Source organism: Schistocerca gregaria, chromosome 7 (assembly GCF_023897955.1).
Source record: "Schistocerca gregaria isolate iqSchGreg1 chromosome 7, iqSchGreg1.2, whole genome shotgun sequence".
Taxonomy (NCBI): domain Eukaryota; kingdom Metazoa; phylum Arthropoda; class Insecta; order Orthoptera; family Acrididae; genus Schistocerca; species Schistocerca gregaria.
Genome location: NC_064926.1, coordinates 377,971,580 through 377,990,697, shown reverse-complemented (window position 1 = coordinate 377,990,697; position 19,118 = coordinate 377,971,580). Strand labels below are relative to the sequence as shown.

At 41.8% G+C, this 19,118-nt stretch overlaps 1 protein-coding gene across 2 annotated transcripts in view; it reads right to left on the bottom strand.

The window, feature by feature from the left end:
• Positions 1–19,118, bottom strand: part of LOC126282084 (sialin-like) — an 87,464-nt gene that overhangs the window by 26,265 nt on the left and 42,081 nt on the right. For both annotated transcript variants that reach the window (XM_049981540.1, XM_049981541.1), the window contains 2 exons: positions 3,668–3,823; positions 3,450–3,579 (listed from right to left, as the gene is read on the bottom strand). In XM_049981540.1, the coding sequence (XP_049837497.1) occupies positions 3,450–3,579; positions 3,668–3,823 (286 nt within the window). The remainder of the gene's footprint in view (positions 1–3,449; positions 3,580–3,667; positions 3,824–19,118) is intronic.

Genomic DNA, 19,118 nt, shown 5'->3' with positions numbered 1-19,118 from the left:
TAGATGTATCTTAGAAGTTAGCGTTATGCCTCGTGTAAGAAGGAGGAACATCTTCAAATGCACCTCGGAATTCGGCAGTGCTAGGATCGTAGCATGTCGAGACTGCAGTTTATCGTTCAGCGTTGCCACCCACGTTTGTCAGGATTGTCGTCTGTACTGAATAAATACACTACTGGCCATTAAAATTGCTACACCAAGAAGAAATGCACATGATAAACGGGTATTCATTGGACAAATATATTATACTAGAACTGACATATGATTACATTTTCACGCAATTTGGGTCCATATATTATGAGAAATCAGTACCCAGAACCACCACTGGCCGTAATAACGGCCTTGATACGCCTGGGCATTCAGTCAAACAGAGCTTGGATGGCGTGTACAGGTACAGCTGCCCATGCAGCTTCAACACGATACCACAGTTCATCAACAGTATTGACTGGCGTATTGTTGTTCGGCCACCATTGACCAGACGTTTTCAGTTGGTGAGAGATCTGGAGAATGCGCTGGCCAGGGCATCAGTCGAACATTCTGTGTATCCAGAAAGGCCCGTACAGGACCTGCAATATGCGGTCGTGTATTTTCATGCTGAAATGTAAGGTTTTGCACGGATCGAATGAAGGGTAGAGCCACGGGTCGTAACTCATCTGAAATGCAACGTCCAATGTTCAAAGTGCCGTCAATATGAACAAGAGGTGACCGAGACGTGTAACCAATGGCACCCCAAACATCATGCCGGGTGATACGCTAGCATCGCGATGACGAATACACGCTTCCAATGTGCGTTCACCATGATGTCACCAAACATGGATACGACCATCGTGATGCTGTAAACGGAACCTGGATTCATCCGAAAAAATGACGTTTCGCCATTCGTGCACCTAGGTTCGTCGTTGAGTACACGATCGCAGGAGCTCCTGTCTGTTCAAATGGCTCTGAGCACTATGGGACTTAACATCTTAGGTCATCACTCCCGTGGAACTTAGAACTACTTAAACCTAACTAACCTAAGGACATCACACACATCCATGCCCGAGGCAGGATTCGAACCTGCGACCTTAGCAGTCCCGCGGTTCCCGACTGCAGCGCCTAGAACCGCATGACCACCGCGGCCGGCTCTCCTGTCTATGATGCAGCATCAAGGGTGACCGCAGCCATGGTCTCGAGCTGATAGTCCACGCTGCTGCAAACGTCGTCGAACTGTTCGTGCTGATGGTTGTTGTCTTGCAAACGTCCCCATTTGTTGACTCAGGGATCGAGACTTGGCTGCACGATCCGTTACAGCTATGCGGATGACTGTCATCTCGACTGCTAGTGATCCGAGGCCGTTGAGATCCAGCACGACGTTCCGTATTACCCTTCTGAAGCCACCTATTCCATATTCTGCTAACAGTCATTGGATCTTGACCAACGCGACCAGCAATGTCGCGATACGATAAACCGCGAGCTCGATAGGCTACAAACCGATCTTTATCAAAGTAGGAAATGTGATGGTATGCATTTCTCCTCTTACACGAGAAATGACAACAACGTTTCACCAGGCAACGCCGGTCAACTGCTGTTTGTGTATGAGAAACTTTCCTGATGTTAGCACGTTGTAGGTGTCGCCACCGGCGCCAGCCTTGTGTGAATGCTCTGAAAAGCTAATCATTTGCATATCACAGCATCTTCTTCCTGTCGGGTTAAATTTCGCGTCTGTAGCACGTCATCTTCGTGGTGCAGCAATTTAAATGGCCAGTGGTGTAGTTTCACTAGGGTTACACGCAACGCCATGCACGATCTCAGCGAACCACTCCTCATCCCCCCTCTCCCCCTCCCCCCCACCCCCCAACCCCCGGCCACTGCTGCCCAGAAGGACAGCGAGACTGATCGTAAGGCCATGCAGTATCGCCAAGGGCCTTGATTCAGGAAACAGGCTTGTTAATATCTTCGTATCGATGTGTGCAAGCTCCAAGGAGAACCAATTATTGCATTCATCATCGTTATCCAACACTTGGCTGGCTTGATGGTGTAGCGTACTGCAGGGTACACAGAACCTGTGGTTCGCATAGCCGCTATTTTGGACAGCAGTCATTAAACATCTGAAGTATTAAGGCCAGTGACCGCGCTCTATCTTCGACGCCTCCGTGACGTTATTTCCAAGAAGATAATGCAAGGCTGCATGTTAGCCGTGTTTTCCTGACATAGCTCGATATGAGGTGTGTTCAGCTGTTGTCCAGGCCAGCACGTTTTCCAGACATCTCTAGCCCAATCACACGACCGTCCATAATATCACACGTTAATACCAAACCAGTACTGAAATCCCTGAACATGCGTGGGACGAGGGTTTTCGTCTGCCGAGACATTCAGAATTCAGAACACAGTCCCTATTGATCTTACATTCATCTATGAACGGAACTCAACATGAAAATAGGGGTGTGTCGATGGAGCGGTGGGGAACCGCTTGCAGTAGGCAACGTATTGTGGAAAAGCGGCTGGACCCATAGCGACTACGCTTTGTAAGTGGTTCGAATGTAACTGTTGCTCGCGGAGAACGTCCCAAACTAAACTGTGATTAATACCCATTGCACGCGCAATTGTTCGAGTATTCGTAGACGGGTTGTTTTCAACGCGATGCAGTACATCTTCTTCAAACTCGGGTGTGTAGCATTGCAGTGGAGGACCAGAGTCTTGCCTCTTCTTGGTGAGAGTACCTATTTCTCGGAGCTGTGGCGTAACTTTGGCAAAAAAACATTGTGCTATGACGTTCTATGTTGTAGGAAACGTTGGGTAATACAACCCACTAGCTGGCTCTCTATTCCAAGAACGTGTACCAAACCATGTTTACTGTATGGGAGACGCACATGCACTGAATAGGTCTCCCAGAAAGGAGTACGTCATCCTGTCTACCCTATTTCATACCAGGAGAAGCGACTCTGCGACTTTTCTCTCTCCATCAGCTGACGTGGACATGTTTGCACAGCTGAACTGAAATCGTCTTCTGCAATGGAAACGGTTCCTATTCAGAATACTATGTACTCACTCAACTCTACAAGTGCTAGTACTTTATAACGGGAATTTCCGAACACCCTGCATAATCTATGGACGTGGAGGGACCCACTTCAGTGAGCGTCATTTCCGTAATGCCATCATGACAGCCAATCACACTCCGTCCTCTGTACAGAAAGTGGGAGTCTCGTCTATTTTTAAGACAGTCAGACTTAGCACCGAACGACGATCAGGAGGCAATGATCGGAGTCCGGGGTTTTATCCGAATTTGACATGGCAAGTAAACCGAGAACTTTTTACTCAGTATTGGTGATCTATTATTTTAGAGCTATTAGTAAGGCGCTATTGGGTGGACATCCGTTCCTTGTTAAAATTTTATCTACTAAGTCCTCTCTACAATTCCCAGAAGTCTGTTATTCGATTTGTGAAACACCTTGTTTACTAGGAGGTCTACTTACATACTGCGTCCCATATTCTGAAGATAGTCATAATATGTATGCCTCTCTGTGTTAATTTCTCTGTCAGGAAGCTGTAAATACTGCAGCTCATCCAACCAAATAGATAAGGCAATGCTGAGATGAGACCAGCCTGAAACAAGGGTGGACAAGTGTGATACATACTCGTCATCGACACTGATAGTGTGTCTGTTTCCCGCCTTAGGTATAGATATACTCACCTCGTCTATGTCGTAGTGAAGTATATTTTCCATGTAGGTTGGCAACTCAGTCAGCAGTGTGTAGTTGACCCACGCCCCTCCAATTGAAATTATATTGTGCGCCCACATAGCAGGGCACGTCAGGATGAGAGGCCACGGGTTTCGAATGAGTTCATCCTGTTGAATAAAGAACACTTACAGTTTTTATCCCCAAATATTATAGTGTTCGTCCGCTAGACTACAAACTCCTAAGTTCCTAAAACTTGTCTTGTAGAAACGACTGATAGGTGGATATGTATAGGCGGACTCGACATTTCTTTGCGGATAGTTTCCGAATGAGTGGAAATTTGATGTTACGCGTGTCACATCTGTGGAATAGTCGACGTACGCCAGCGACAGTATTATCTCTGAAATCGTGTATCTTTGGCTCAGTTGTAGAGCGGAGGGTCGCCGAGTGTTGGACACGGAGTAAGCTGGCAGAACTATTGGCGTAATGGATATTCGAGGACGATTTTGCTGAAAAAAAATTGTTCCGAATTATTAATCTAGTGGAAGGACATGCAGACCCATCATTTATGGAACACAGAGAATGGATTTGCATTATGGATATGTTTTTAAGGTCAGTGTAAGTCATTTTAGCTTAATTAATTTCAATTTGAATGCTCGTAAAAGCATTGTCTTGTCAGACTTTTGTAAAGAAAGTAAAGCTTACGGTTTTCTGTGAGGTTTATGTTCTTGTGAAATAAGAGTTTAAAATCCAGCATTGTCGTTATAATGAACGGATTAGCATTTTCATTTGAAGCAAAGCAAGATTCTTTTAATTTTTCTTTATTTTAGTATGAGAAAATCATCCTGATCTTTCTCCCAGTAGTTTAGTTTTACTTTAGCGTATTTTAGCTGACGCGATTACTTCTAGCTTTGCTGTTACTGCTGATTATGCAGTAATTTTTCAGGTGATGTTCCTTTCATATCCTGTTGGTTCTTTCTCATCTCACGTTTCCACTGCATAAATTCTAAGCATTTTCTTTTTAATTCAGATTTTTAAAGGGTCAGACAACAGTGTGCATTTCACAGTCTTGCTGCATAATTTCAGCGTTTCAGGTTTTTTGGGCAATGCACGGTTTGATTTTGTTAGTGGTTTTCAGTAATAGTTTTTAAATAATTTCCCGCAGAGTAACCGCCAGTTATTTTTGCCTTTATATAAATGTGTGTACTGAGACACGCAGTTCGCATTAGTAATTTTATAACAGAGGACAGTACATTCAGTATTGAGTAAAAGGCAGGCAAACACTTTAATGCTCATGAACGAATGAACGATCGAATCACAGGAAATAACTTTCACTTGTCTACAGCTGCTTCGGACTGTCTGCTGGCACGTTAGAAATACAATCAGATAATTTTTTCATTTGCTGCAGGACACAGCGCAGCGCATGTCGTATGTACTAATAATTTCATGTTTCTTGTGTAATTGTTACACGCGAAATTTTACTTGTTTTCATGTACGTGACGTGTGATGAATATTCATTACATATGATAAATATTCAGTATGTGTGGCGAAGTTTCAAGAAGCCTATGTTTAAAAAAAATTACTTTGGATTTTGTTGATAGGCAACGGTTGCGTCATATTTTCAGTTACTGCATTTTTAGCAATTTAATCCGAGCAATAAACAGTATTACAGTTTTCGCATTTTTGATAACGGTTGTCAATCTCACTTTGTTACAACAATGAATAGTAGACGCGTGTAGCGCGGTGACGAACAGCAACAGATTCTGACGCAACACAACAAAAGCATTTCATTCAACTCATTTAATAACGAACAGTTACCGTTTAGCAGCAATACAGTAAGCGACACGGAACGTAATCTAATCACTCAAGCACATGGAAACGTGCCTGCATCAGAAATATAACAAAATTCCGAAACGGGTGATACCGAGCAAGAGTCGGAAAGCGATAAGTCGCCAATTCATAATAAGTAAATCGGATAGCAAACAGTAAATAACATAGATACGGATATGCAGTCGAATAACACAGATTCAGGTTTTGCATCGTTTGCTTCCTGCAGATCGGACTCTGTCACTATGTCGAACAACACGAATTTAGATTAAAACGTAACATTGATGCTTCAAAAGCTACTTGAACAGCTTAAACTGTCACAATTGCTGGAAGAACGAACAGTCGAGCAGCTCAAACAGACGTAACAAAATAATGCACAGTTTGAACAGCTGAGCCGGTCGCTGTGGCCGTCTGGTTGTAGGCACTTCATTCCGGAACCTAACTACTGCTACGGTCGCAGGTTCGAATCCTGCCTCGGGAATGGATCTGTGTGATGGCCTTAGGTTATTTAGGTTTAAGTAGTTCTAAGTCTAGGGGACTGATGACCTCAGATGTTAAGTCCCATAGAGCATAGAACCATTTTAACAGTTGAGGGAAGACCGTAAACAGTCACAAGAAAAACTGATGAGCACTTTAAACGGACACAGGAAAAGATACAAAGCTTATCAGGCGAACTCAGGGAAGAAATAAGGAAGGATTTTGAACCCGTGTTTGACGGTATTGCTAAGTGATTACATGTCTTAGAAACCGAATTGAGCAAATTAAAGACACGCAAAAAATCGATCGCTCAGATATAATGGCGAAAATTAGCGAGGTCGTCCCCAACGAAATACTTACCGAGACAAAAGAGCAGACCGCATTATTACAAGGGAACGTCAAAGAAATTACCAATAAATTCGAAACCTTACACTTATGATCAGAAGTACAGAATGAAAAAATAAATAACATCTCCAAACAAATAGAAAATCTGTACACAAAAATGATAAATTTGTTTGCTAACAACGATCGAGATTCCGAAGACACAGTGCCTGTGCGCTTCTCGGACACAGCCGGATAACAATGTTTGGAACATTTCAAGGAAAATCAGATAAAAATTAATAAACAACAAAAGGATGACATTTCAACCGTACATTCACAACTTTTGTGTACTGAAGAAAAATTGAACAAAATAACCGTAGAAAAGAGTTTATATGTAGTAAAACAAGTCCACACAATGAAAATCTAGTAGACAATAGTAACTTACGGCGTTTGGGAGATTACCAACGTGAACGGTTTCAAACGTCAAGGCTTGACAGCGAACAAAGCACTTGGTGCAACCGCGAAAACGCTGCGCCAAGACGCAAAAACACATTTGATTATAAACCCTTCCTCACGGTACGCAAGATCAAAGTTGTCCGAAATTTCACTATTGAAATTCGTCCTATGGAGTTGCTTGATAATTTATCTGTGCGTTACCACCAAATTTCCCTTCAAACACAAGCTAGAATTCAAGTGTGGCTACCTAGAAAATGAACCAAAAATCAGAATGCGATTGATTATAAGATATTGTCAATCAGAAGAGGACTTTTACCATACATTTTTAACTGGATATTGCTCTACATCAAAGCAGGATACAATCAAGCACAGTATAATCACGTTGTACAACCTTGAATAATTGGATTTCTCAAGTCCAGCACAGTATTTCAAGAATCGATATGGCGGAACTAATATCTATACCATACGCTCAACCTACCTTAGGTAATTAGAATTTACCTCAAGAAATTACCTACCCATTTACATCAAATAATGTTGGAAAGTAGGTGTAAGGATGATTTAGAATAACTTTTGAGCCTTTTGAAAAAGTTGGAACTAGACAGTGATCATGCACCAACAGAAAATTTTCTGCTTATCGTAATTTTGATAATACGAATGCTCATATTCACGACATGACAGTAGGAACAACGTAGATAATATAATAAATTTCATGGTAAAAACAATGATAGACGCGACCGTAGACAACATCCTTACGAAACACAAGTATGGCACCAAAAAACTACACTCCTGGAAATGGAAAAAAGAACACATTGACACCGGTGTGTCAGACCCACCATACTTGCTCCGGACACTGCGAGAGGGCTGTACAAGCAATGATCACACGCACGGCACAGCGGACACACCAGGAACCGCGGTGTTGGCCGTCGAATGGCGCTAGCTGCGCAGCATTTGTGCACCGCCGCCGTCAGTGTCAGCCAGTTTGCCGTGGCATACGGAGCTCCATCGCAGTCTTTAACACTGGTAGCATGCCGCGACAGCGTGGACGTGAACCGTATGTGCAGTTGACGGACTTTGAGCGAGGGCGTATAGTGGGCATGCGGGAGGCCGGGTGGACGTACCGCCGCATTGCTCAACACGTGGGGCGTGAGGTCTCTACAGTACATCGATGTTGTCGCCAGTGGTCGGCGGAAGGTGCACGTACCCATCGACCTGGGACCGGACCGCAGCGACGCACGGATGCACGCCAAGACCGTCGGATCCTACGCAGTGCAGTGCCGTAGGGGACCGCACCGCCACTTCCTAGCAAATTAGGGACACTGTTGCTCCTAGGGTATCGGCGAGGACCATTCGCAACCGTCTCCATGAAGCTGGGCTACGGTCCCGCACACCGTTAGGCCGTCTTCCGCTCACGCCCCAACATCGTGCAGCCCGCCTCCAGTGGTGTCGCGACAGGCGTAATGGAGGGACGAATGGAGACGTGTCGTCTTCAGCGATGAGAGTCGCTTCTGCCTTGGTGCCAATGATGGTCGTATGCGTGTTTGGCGCCGTGCACGTGAGCGCCACAATCAGGACTGCATACGACCGAGGCACACAGGGCCAACACCCGGCATCATGGTGTGGGGAGCGATCTCCTACACTGGCCGTACACCTCTGGTGATCGTCGAGGGGAGACTGAATAGTGCACGTTACATCCAAACCGTCATCGAACCCATCGTTCTACCATTCCTAGACCGGCAAGGGAACTTGATGTTCCAACAGGACAATGCACGTCCGCATGTATCCCGTGCCACCCAACGTGCTCTAGAAGGTGTAAGTCAACTACCCTGGCCAGCAAGATCTCCGGATCTGTCCCCCATTGAGCATGTTTGGGACTGGATGAAGCGTCGTCTCACGCGGTCTGCACGTCCAGCACGAACGCTGGTCCAACTGAGGCGCCTGGTGGAATTGGCAGGGCAAGCCGTTCCACAGGACTACATCCAGCATCTCTACGATCGTCTCCATGGGAGAATAGCAGCCTGCATTGCTGCGAAAGGTGGACATACACTGTACTAGTGCCGACATTGTGCATGCTCTGTTGCCTGTGTCTATGTGCCTGTGGTTCTGTCAGTGTGATCATGTGATGTATCTGACCCCAGGAATGTGTCAATAAAGTTTCCCCTTCCTGGGACAATGAATTCACGGTGTTCTTATTTCAATTTCCAGGAGTGTATAAAGTCAGGCACATCGTTTTGGGAATATTCATAAATATAATAACCAGCACAATAATGTCAGAATAACAGTCAGCAAAACAAGTCTATATGGCAGGACTCTGGTAGACCGTCACCACAATGGCATGTAGAGATAATCGAAGTTGGATCACTGACACACAATGTCAGTCAGCGAAAGGATAAAAACAATAAACAAGAACTTCAGGTATCAACAGATGAAAGAAAAAGATAGCAAACACATCACTCTGCTGCCATAACTATTAACTTTATGCTACTCGAAGATATTAGGGACATTCTGCTGAAGGAAAACAAAGTTGGACCAAAACAAACTGTGCACCCTGTAATCAACATCTGCATTGCTAATAATAATTTCACCGCAGTTTTGGACTCATGTGATGCAATTCAGTTATCAGCAAGTTGGCATATAATAACTGTTCAAAAACAATACTTTGCCTGAAAAACTGTTGATGTTAGACAGTAACCTTTTTGGAATTTACTTGTCAGGGACAAAGTATTGCTATGAATTTCTCTTTGTGCCATTGGTCTCTACTCAAATAATTTTAGGTGTCTGTTTCTTCTATTAATACAAATCAGTAATTAACTTTAATGATGCAAAAATTAATCAAACAATTTGGAACCAACATATCGTTTTAAAATTTGAAGACTGGTTAAGTTCACAAGAAGAAGAGCTCAACCACCTATGTTTCCTACATAATGATTCTTTTCAATGTTCACTCCATTCTGTTGACAGTAATACGGCTTATTATTGGACAAACAACGACAGTTGTGACAGGTAATCAATTTAAGTACACTAATCCAGTGAAAGATAGAGGAGACAGAGAATTGTGATGAACATGATAGGAAAGAACTAAGCAAAATTTTACAGGAACATGTGGTAGTGTTTACTAATAGACCTGGCACCATCAAGGGATTTCAGTACCAGTTTCCGGTTAGAGAGCACAATAAATACTGTGTAAGACCTAATGTATTACTGATACTTTACTAAGAAAAGGTGAAGGCTGAGGTACAGTCAGTGTTAGAAATCAGTGTTATTGAGCCAGCTGTCAGCTCCTACAACAGTCCATTGCATGTTAATGAAATAGAGATGGTCCAATTACATTGGTCTTGGACTCTCATCAGATCGATACTGTCATTCTTCCAGAAACAAACAGACCTCAGACGCTTGAAGAATTGTTACAAAATTTCTGTGGCGTACATGTACTGTCATCTGGATTTACACTATGGTTTTTGGCAAATAGAGTTACATCGTAACTGCACGAAGTACACAGCATTTTTGTGCCTTGGAATGTGTTGCAAGTTCTGTAAACTGCCTTTTGGTTTAAATGTCTTATCTGCAGCAATTATTCGTGAATTAAATATTATTCTTCCACACTATCTAAAAAGACATATCACCACCTGTGTTGATCATATTTTAAAATTTGACAGTAAACTTAGAGAAATCAAATTTTATTAAGATGAGTATAAAATTTTTTGGCCATATCATTTCACTAGAACATATTGCACCTGACCCTGAAAGACACGAAACAATCAGAACAATCCCACCACCTACTTGTAAATCACAAGTCAGAAGCTTTTTAGGGACAGTAAATTTTTACTGTTGATTTTTTAAATTCAAAATATTCACTACACCAGCATTAAGTTCTTTGACAGGCAAAAGCACCATTTGACACTGGAATTATCAAGCACAATTAGAGTATGGTACACTAAAAGAAGCATTGTTCACCACACCAATTTTACGTCATCCTGATCTCTCAAAATATTTCTGCTTATCTACAGATTCTTCCAAAATAGGACTCAGAGCTCATTTTCTCCAAGAGCACATTGAGAATGGTATCATTGTCCAAATACTATTGTGCTTACCAGTAGAGTGTTAAGTAAATCAGAAAGAAATTACGCAGTCACAGAATTAGAGGCCTTAGCCATTGTCTGGTCATGTACGAAATTAAGATATTCAGCAAGCATACAAAAGTTTACTCAGACCACAAAGCCTCACAGTTTGTAATGATCTTCAAGTTCAACAATGAAACATTATATCGTAGGACACTGACCTTGCAGGAACCTAATTTCATTTCTGCTACATTCTTGGAAAAGACATCATTGGTGATGCTTTACCTTGTACCTCAGTTGGCTTATCTGATAACAAACATATACTTTATAGGACATACATTTTACCTTGCTCTATCTACAAAAAGTAGTTTTCGAAAACTTTATCTCAAAATCATTACTCGACATAGCATCAGCACAAAATGAAGATCACATTAGGAGAAATCCCCCAGGAGAAACACAACTATCAGACAATTTCGTCAGAAATGTTATCTTCTTTAAACGTAGCACTTAATGGTATACTCTGGGTGGTGTGTGTTCCAGAGGAATTTTTCAGTAAGTTGATATGACACAGACATTTAAGCTATGCGCATTTAGAACAACGGCAATGTTTCCTCAAAATACAAACCACATGCTATTTTAACTACACGGAGAAAAGAATACAAAAAGTACTTGTGAAATGTAATCTCTGGCAAAAAGCCAAACATTCCACCATATCACATTGTGCCCCACTGTTTCCAAGCTAAATCTAAAAGAATTAGCAACTGTAGATTTACTAGGACCACTATTTAGATCCAGAAATGGTCTTTCTAATCTTTTCGTCGCAGTGGAGTTGACATCTAGACATATAAATTCATATCACTGGACCCTTTGCGTAAGGCTACAGCTAAAACAGCGTCCAAAGTATACATTAAGAACTTTTTACACCCCATACAACATGTTGACAAGGTAACATCAGATAACGATCGATCGTTTTCATCCACTGTTTGGCTGCATCCATTAAAGAGATACAGGTTCAGCCAATATTTATTTCATTATATTCTCCACATTGAACCTCATCACAGTGTATAATTAAAGACACTAACAAGTTGTGCAACTCTCATGCAGTATCAAGTAAAGGTAAATCTCCTATTAAAAAATTATTCCTTTTCTACAACAGACCCTACAGAATTAAAACAATAGTACATGAGAATGCAATAAAAGTTGAAACCCTATGAACAAGGACATCCAAACAAATGGACCATGTATCAAAATTTGGTGAGTAAGTATTATGTTGGAAATACCTGATATTGTAGATAGTGAGATGTGTGGAATTTTATGTAACTCATTAGGCGTTCAATAAAATTTTGTTTTTTACTACGTTCTTATGTAACAAACAAGTATATTGAGAGTACCATATACAATTCCATGAAGTATGTAAAGGAACAGCGATAAACAGTATTCCAGCTCCTTAGTTTAGAGTGACGAATGGAAGTAGTAGTAAAAGTGATTTTCTTGGTATGCACCTAACTATGTAGCTTTTCTTATCTATAGATTTGTGAAGACTAACCAGAGAATAAGTGTCAATAAGTACATTGATGATATTTGAGGTAATGATGAATAGGGATTGGTTAGGGACTCTGTTTTCTATTGGCACATGTTGTTTGAAGAATAGAACATTTAATAGGTTGCAAGCTAAGAAGTGAATAAGTGTTAATGTCATACGAAACGCTTGAGTGATATGGAATGATTTACACACTCTATATGAAAATCTAAAATTTCTACATTACCGTACACTCTGTGGTGTACGATAATGTCGAAATTTTAGCCTCTACTTCTTCTTTCTGGGACTCAGTAGTAAAAGAAACAATTGAAACTCGGTTGGCGACGAATTTAATTAATAGAAATAGCGGCTTCACTTGGACAAATCGTTACAGTTTGTGTAATTAAATCACAAATATGTCGCGACAGTGCAGCTCTCCATGATACATCGATATCACCGTGTGAATCGACTGTGCAGCCTTAGATTTAATTTTCATGCATATGTTACACCTCTTTGCCGCCTATCAACGTCCCTGACACCTTGTGTATCTTTGGCCGCATATGCAGTGGATCGATCATCGATTTTAAAAGGATGGGGCAAGTGCTGGAGCGTTAGTCACCTCGGGTCACTCAGAAGATGGCTGCAAGGTATTCAGCCGAAATATTAGAAGAAGAAGCTGAATTCATGCTGCTGCACGCCCGAAATTTTTTGGAACCGTCTTTACGCTGCGAAAACAATTTCTAATGTTTTCGATTTCTTCTAAACACATGAATTTGTTCTCATTGCAGTACTAGGTTTCTTGTTTTGTAGATTTGTTATTTGTATTTTATGTAATTTCTTTGCTTCTGCAATGTGTTATACCGTTTGCTTTAACATGAACAGTTTATTGTGAATATTTGAATTTTCACTATTATCTGCATATTGTATAAGTGCGTATTTCATGTTTTATGTAATCTCTGAGAGATGTTTATGGTATTCTTTTTTGTGGATATAATCCTGTGTCATGTAGAAAGATTTTGTATCATTTTCATACTTTGTAATATTTTTGCAAGTGCAAGGGATAAAACAATGAGTTCACACTTTTCTGAGATTAGGTATAACTTTCCGTGTGATTAGTGAATGAAGGACTGTGTCGTTATCTGCACCGTGATTTTCTGTGCATCACTTATTTTTATCTCCAATATGTAACATTAGCAGGCAAGAGACAGTTTACTTGTCAGCCAAAAAACCTCAGTCGGTATTGCAAGAGATAATTTTCAATGAGTGTGGGAATTTATATTCGGCAAAATGTTAATTTGTTATGGAAGGTATTATGTTGGTTAGTGAAGGACTTGTAGTAACATTCCTGATCTTGAATATTCACCACTGCTAACATGAGTTATGGTTCGCAGAAGACAATTTTCTAAGCTAGTCGCTCGATCAGACTTCAGCTATTGCTAAATGTTCCATTCCCAGAGGAGTTTCTGTTGGTCGCTAGCCCAGACTCAAAACACTGTTTGACGTTGCACTTAAAGAAAGTTGTTGCTGGTTCTTTAGATGAACTCCAGCCCTCGCTAGTCATTCTACTGCGATATTGGTGATGTTACTTCACTAGTGGACATCAAGAGACCTAAATTTCTGTCTCATATACAAATATAGTGATGCATATTGATTGAGGCAAATCATTGACTGTTCAGATGTTAGTTGTGATAGGAATTTACATGGACTGCAATGACTTCCATTCTGCAATGACATTTTTGTGTGATGAATAAGTATTTCAATTGTGTGCTTATTCGGAAATTGATAATACCCTGTGCACAGACTTTTAACGATAAACCACAAGTTTTATTCCTTTATGTACATGTTTTCAGTTTATATATTTTGTAAAATTTTATATATTTCCGTATCTTATCAAATTTGGTAGTTATCACATTGTAAGAAAACATATAAGCGCGTTTTATCTAATGGAGGTGAGAGGGAAATGAAAGGTGGACATATAGGAGTGGTCTGGACATTTATTTGCGAATAGTGTCGGAATGAGTGGAAATTTCATGTTACGAGAGCGGAGGAGTCGCGTGTCACATCTGGGGAATAGTCCACTTATGACAGTGAAACTAGTATCTCTGAACTTGAGAATCTATGGCACAAGTGTAGAGCAGAGGGTAGTTGAGTGTTGGACATGGGGTAAGATGGCAGAACTTTTAGTATAGTGCATATTAGAGAAGGATTTTGCTGAATAAAATTGTTAGGAATTATTAATCTCATGGAAGGACTTATAGATGCAGCATTTACGAAACAAAGCGAATGGATTTGCATTATGAATATGTTTTAAGATAATAATTATTGCTGGCGCGAACCTCCCCACCTCAGTTTAGGTCATTTCAGCTTAATTCATTTCTATTTCCATAATCTTACAGGCTCTACCTTCAAAGACTTTCGTAAAGTAACTAAAGTTTTCGCTTTTCTGTGAGTTTAAGTTCTTATGAAATAAGAAATTAAAATCTGGCGTTGTCATTGTAATGAACTAATTACACGCCACAATCAGGACTACATACGACCGAGGCACACAGGGCCAACACCCGGCATCATGGTGTGGGGAGCGATCTCCTACACTGGCCGTACACCTCTGGTGATCGTCGAGGGGCCACAGAATAGTGCCACGGCAAACTGGCTGACACTGACGGCGGCGGTGCACAAATGTTGCGCAGCTAGCGCCATTCGACGGCCAACACCGCGGTTCCTGGTGTGTCCGCTGTGCCGTGCGTATGATCATTGCTTGTACAGCCCTCTCGCAGTGTCCGGAGCAAGTATGGTGGGTCTGACACACCGGTGTCAATGTGTTCTTTTTTCCATTTCCAGGAGTGTATTTAAAGAGCTAGAAATCTTCACTGTAGCCTCACAATATATATATTCATTTACGAAATTTGTTATTAACAATCCGAACGAATTCAAAATTAATAGCGAGGTGGTTGCAGATGCCTAACCTCACACAGCAGGTCCTGGATCTACGTCTACGTACATAATCTGCAAGCCACAATAACGGTACATGGCGGAGGATACCCTGTACTACTGCTAGTCATTTCCTTTCCTGTTCCAATCAAAATTAGCGCGAGAGAAGAACCACTGTCTATAAGGCTCCGTATGAACTCTAATTTCTCTTATTTTATTATATCTTCACGGTCCTTACGCGAAATGTATGTCGGCGGCAGCAGAATCGTTCTCCAGTCAGCTTGAAATTCCGGTCCTCCAAATTTATCCATTATTGTTCCACGAAAATAATTTCGCCTTCCCTCCAGGGATTTCCATTTGAATTCCCAAAGCATCTGAGACATACTTGCATGTTGCTCGACCCTACTGGTAACAAATCTACCATCCAGTCCCAGAACTGATTCGATGTTTTTAATTCGACCTGGTAAGCATCCCAAAACTCGAACAGTGCTCAAGAATAAGTCGTAATAGCTTCCCAAATGCGGTCTCCTTTACATATGAATTACACTTTCTCAGAATTCACCCACTAAACCGAAGACAGACATTCGCCTAGCTTACCACAACCCTCACATGTTCGTTCCATTTCATATCGCTTTGCAGCATTACGCCCAGATATTCAGACGACGTGACTGTGTCAAGTAGGACACTGCTAATACCATATCCGAACGTTACAAGTTTGTTTTCCCTATTCATCTGCAGTAACTTAAGATTTCTTTACGTTTAGAGCTAGCTGCCATTTATCACACGAACTAGAAATTTTGTCTAAGATATTTTATGTCCTCCTACATTCACTCAACTTTGACACATCCCTGTACACCACAACATCATTAGCAAATATCCGTAAATTGCTGCCCACCCTGTCCGCAAGATCATTTAGGTATACAGAAAATAACAGCAGTCCTATTGCTCTTTTCTAGGACACTCATGACAGTACCTTTGCCTCTGGTGAGTACTAGCCGTCGAGGACAACATACTGAGTTCTGTTACTTAAGAAGTCTTCGAGCCACACACGTATGTGGGAATCTATGCCATTTGGTCATACCTTCGTTGACAGTCTGCAGCGGGTCACCGCGTCAAATTCTTTCCTGCAATCTAGAAATATGGACTCTGTATGTCGCTCTTCATCCATATTTGGTAAGCTGAGTTTCGTACGAGCGATGCTCTCTAAAACCGTACTGACTCGTGGACAGAAGCTTTTCGGTCTCAAGGAAATTTATTATATTCGAAATAATAATATATTCAAGAAAAACTACCGTGTCACGAATGCTGCGGTCAGTCTCTGACGGCTTACTGAGGGAAATACCAATACATCTCTCAATATGCCAAAGACCAGATTTGCCTACATTGAAAAGGTGGGCACCCAGCCTCATACTGATACGATTTCCCATTGCTTTGAATAGAATTCTGGAAGAAGACCGCAACCACTGCCCGAATTCCTTGATGTACTGTTGCATTTAAAGCTCTATATCATGCTTGCAGAAGGCAAGCTACAGCTCACAATAGTCTTGTCGTGTCAGCAGCGAATGATACAATCAGTTTTACACAGTATTTCAGCGGTCCATTTTGTTGCCTTCTTCAGGCGATAACGCATTTTACTAATCCAGAATTGGTTCCTGCTGCTAACATAAACGGAAATGCTGAGTCCCAGATGTGGGATACCAAGCACGTCGCACTATACCTCCAGTTGTAACTACAACTGTGGCACAACACGTTTAGCAGACGTTAACTGTGAGTCGTTGGTCTCATCATTTCGTGCTGGACAGGTAGCGCAGTAACGCTCTAGGTGCACAGCGGGTCGAGGACTTTTTCTTCAGCAGCTGAGAGATCTCGCCCGGTTTACTTCTTCCCAGAGTTTGGTGCAGAATAAACCTCTTGGGTGTTCGTTTTATCTTCGAGTCGTCCACTATTCCACCTCATGCATGGATGTCATTTTTACTTTCTGTTTCCTACCCTTCCTTCTGGTACTTGCCGACACTTGGACTGCACAGAAGGTCTCAACTAGTTGGTGCTGATGCGCCGATGATCTTTGTGTCTCAGTGTCCGGATCTGTCCCAATAGTCTTCTGACCTGTCGAAGAAGACTCACGACATTTCGTGGAAATGCTCTGTGAGTATGTGACACATGCCACCAGGTGAACCAGCTCTGTCGGAGAGTCTGCAGGTAATTACAGTTCCTTCTTAAGAGCCCAGTTTTGAACTCGCTGGAACAGACCGACATGCTGTTCCGCAGCGTTACCTCAGGCGACAGCTGCATAATCGACGAGCGGCCGCAAGAGCATCTTGTAAAAGGTGAAACCAATGTCTAGTTGCAATGTCGGATCAGCGAATGAAGGAGAACCGGGTAAAGCATGTGCAAGCGTCCCATAGCCCAGTAGCGACCGTCATCGACTTGACTGCACCAAGTTAGACGAGTTTCTTCGTTCATAGTACTGGTGTATCACGGACCTCAGCTGGTGGTAGGGCGACTAAGGTGGGCCGCTAGGCGGAAAGAATAACCTGGTCTAGTTCGGGTTATACACCGGACGGTTTGTGATGGCCCAGGCCGTGAATTTGTCCAAGAAAAGAAATCAGGAGAAACCTTTCAAAAAATCAAGGTTTGTGATTGTTACTGTTAATAGTAAACGCATTTCTTTTATTGTATAAAGTGATGGATTGTAAGCAAGACACTTACTAGATCCATTGAGAATCGTGTTCTTGGTACGATTTTGATCGACGCATCTGTTTTATCGATGCATCTACATTTTCAGTTAATGTCTCATTAATTTAAATATTGTGAAATAAATTGCTTACTGGTGCAGTCAGAGGGTTTCTTACCCAAATGTAAGATGTAGGCAGCCCCCATATAAGGGTTACGTGAAGGCAGACAGGACGCACCAGTGCCGCGACTCTGATGAAGAGGAAAATATGTGAATCTGGGTAGCTGCGAAACTTCTCTGTTAGTTTGATTTAGTACAATACCTCCAATATTTCTCAAGGTGTGTAGCTTCTGTTGCTAGCAAATTTCCGGTTGAAAACCACAGGTCTGATACAATTTCTTGTGAGCTGCTGTTCATCTAGTTTTAATATTCATCGTCGCAGGCCTTCGTCTGTAGACCATGAAACAGTAATTCGCTGCAGTAGCCCACGTCGCTAATGCATTACGATGCGGTAGCACCTGGCTCGAGGTAGAACAAATTTTCACCGCCAGTACTGGCTAGCAGAGGGAAAGAGAGCGTGTTTAGACTTTGCGCCAATCTCCTAGATTAAATTTCAACGTCTCTGCAGTGTCTCATGGAGTGAGGATATGTGACATCGTTGATGGCGATCTATTCGTTACATGGAGGCTTCAAGTACAATGATTTTTTTATCTGTAGTTCTGTTGGCGCCGTGTGACTCTGACTGTCGCTTTATCTTCGTAGACATTCGCTCTTATGGAAACGACAGTGACTCAGGAATTTTCAGAGATTCCTCCCTATATGAAAAACTCGATGAAAAATGGTAGTATGTACCAAAACAAATATCTCTAACAGAAAACCACGACATGGCAATTCGTTATGTGATAGTAGTTGATGAATAATTTGGGCTGATGGAAAATTTAATGAACCCCTACGGCGAAAGAAGCTAAACTATGAACAAAAAATATTTAACTGTCAGCTAGCTTTAGCACATAGGTATGCTGAGTGTACTTTTAGTATAGCGTGTACTGAGTGGAGAATACTACGTAGACCATGAGATGTCAATGTGGACGACGCCGAACACATTGTAAAGGTAATTACAATAGTTCACAACTATGTTGGAATGAGAGATGAATTACACTCGAAGACCTCTTATAAGAATATCTCAGAGGTATAAATGCTACCCATAG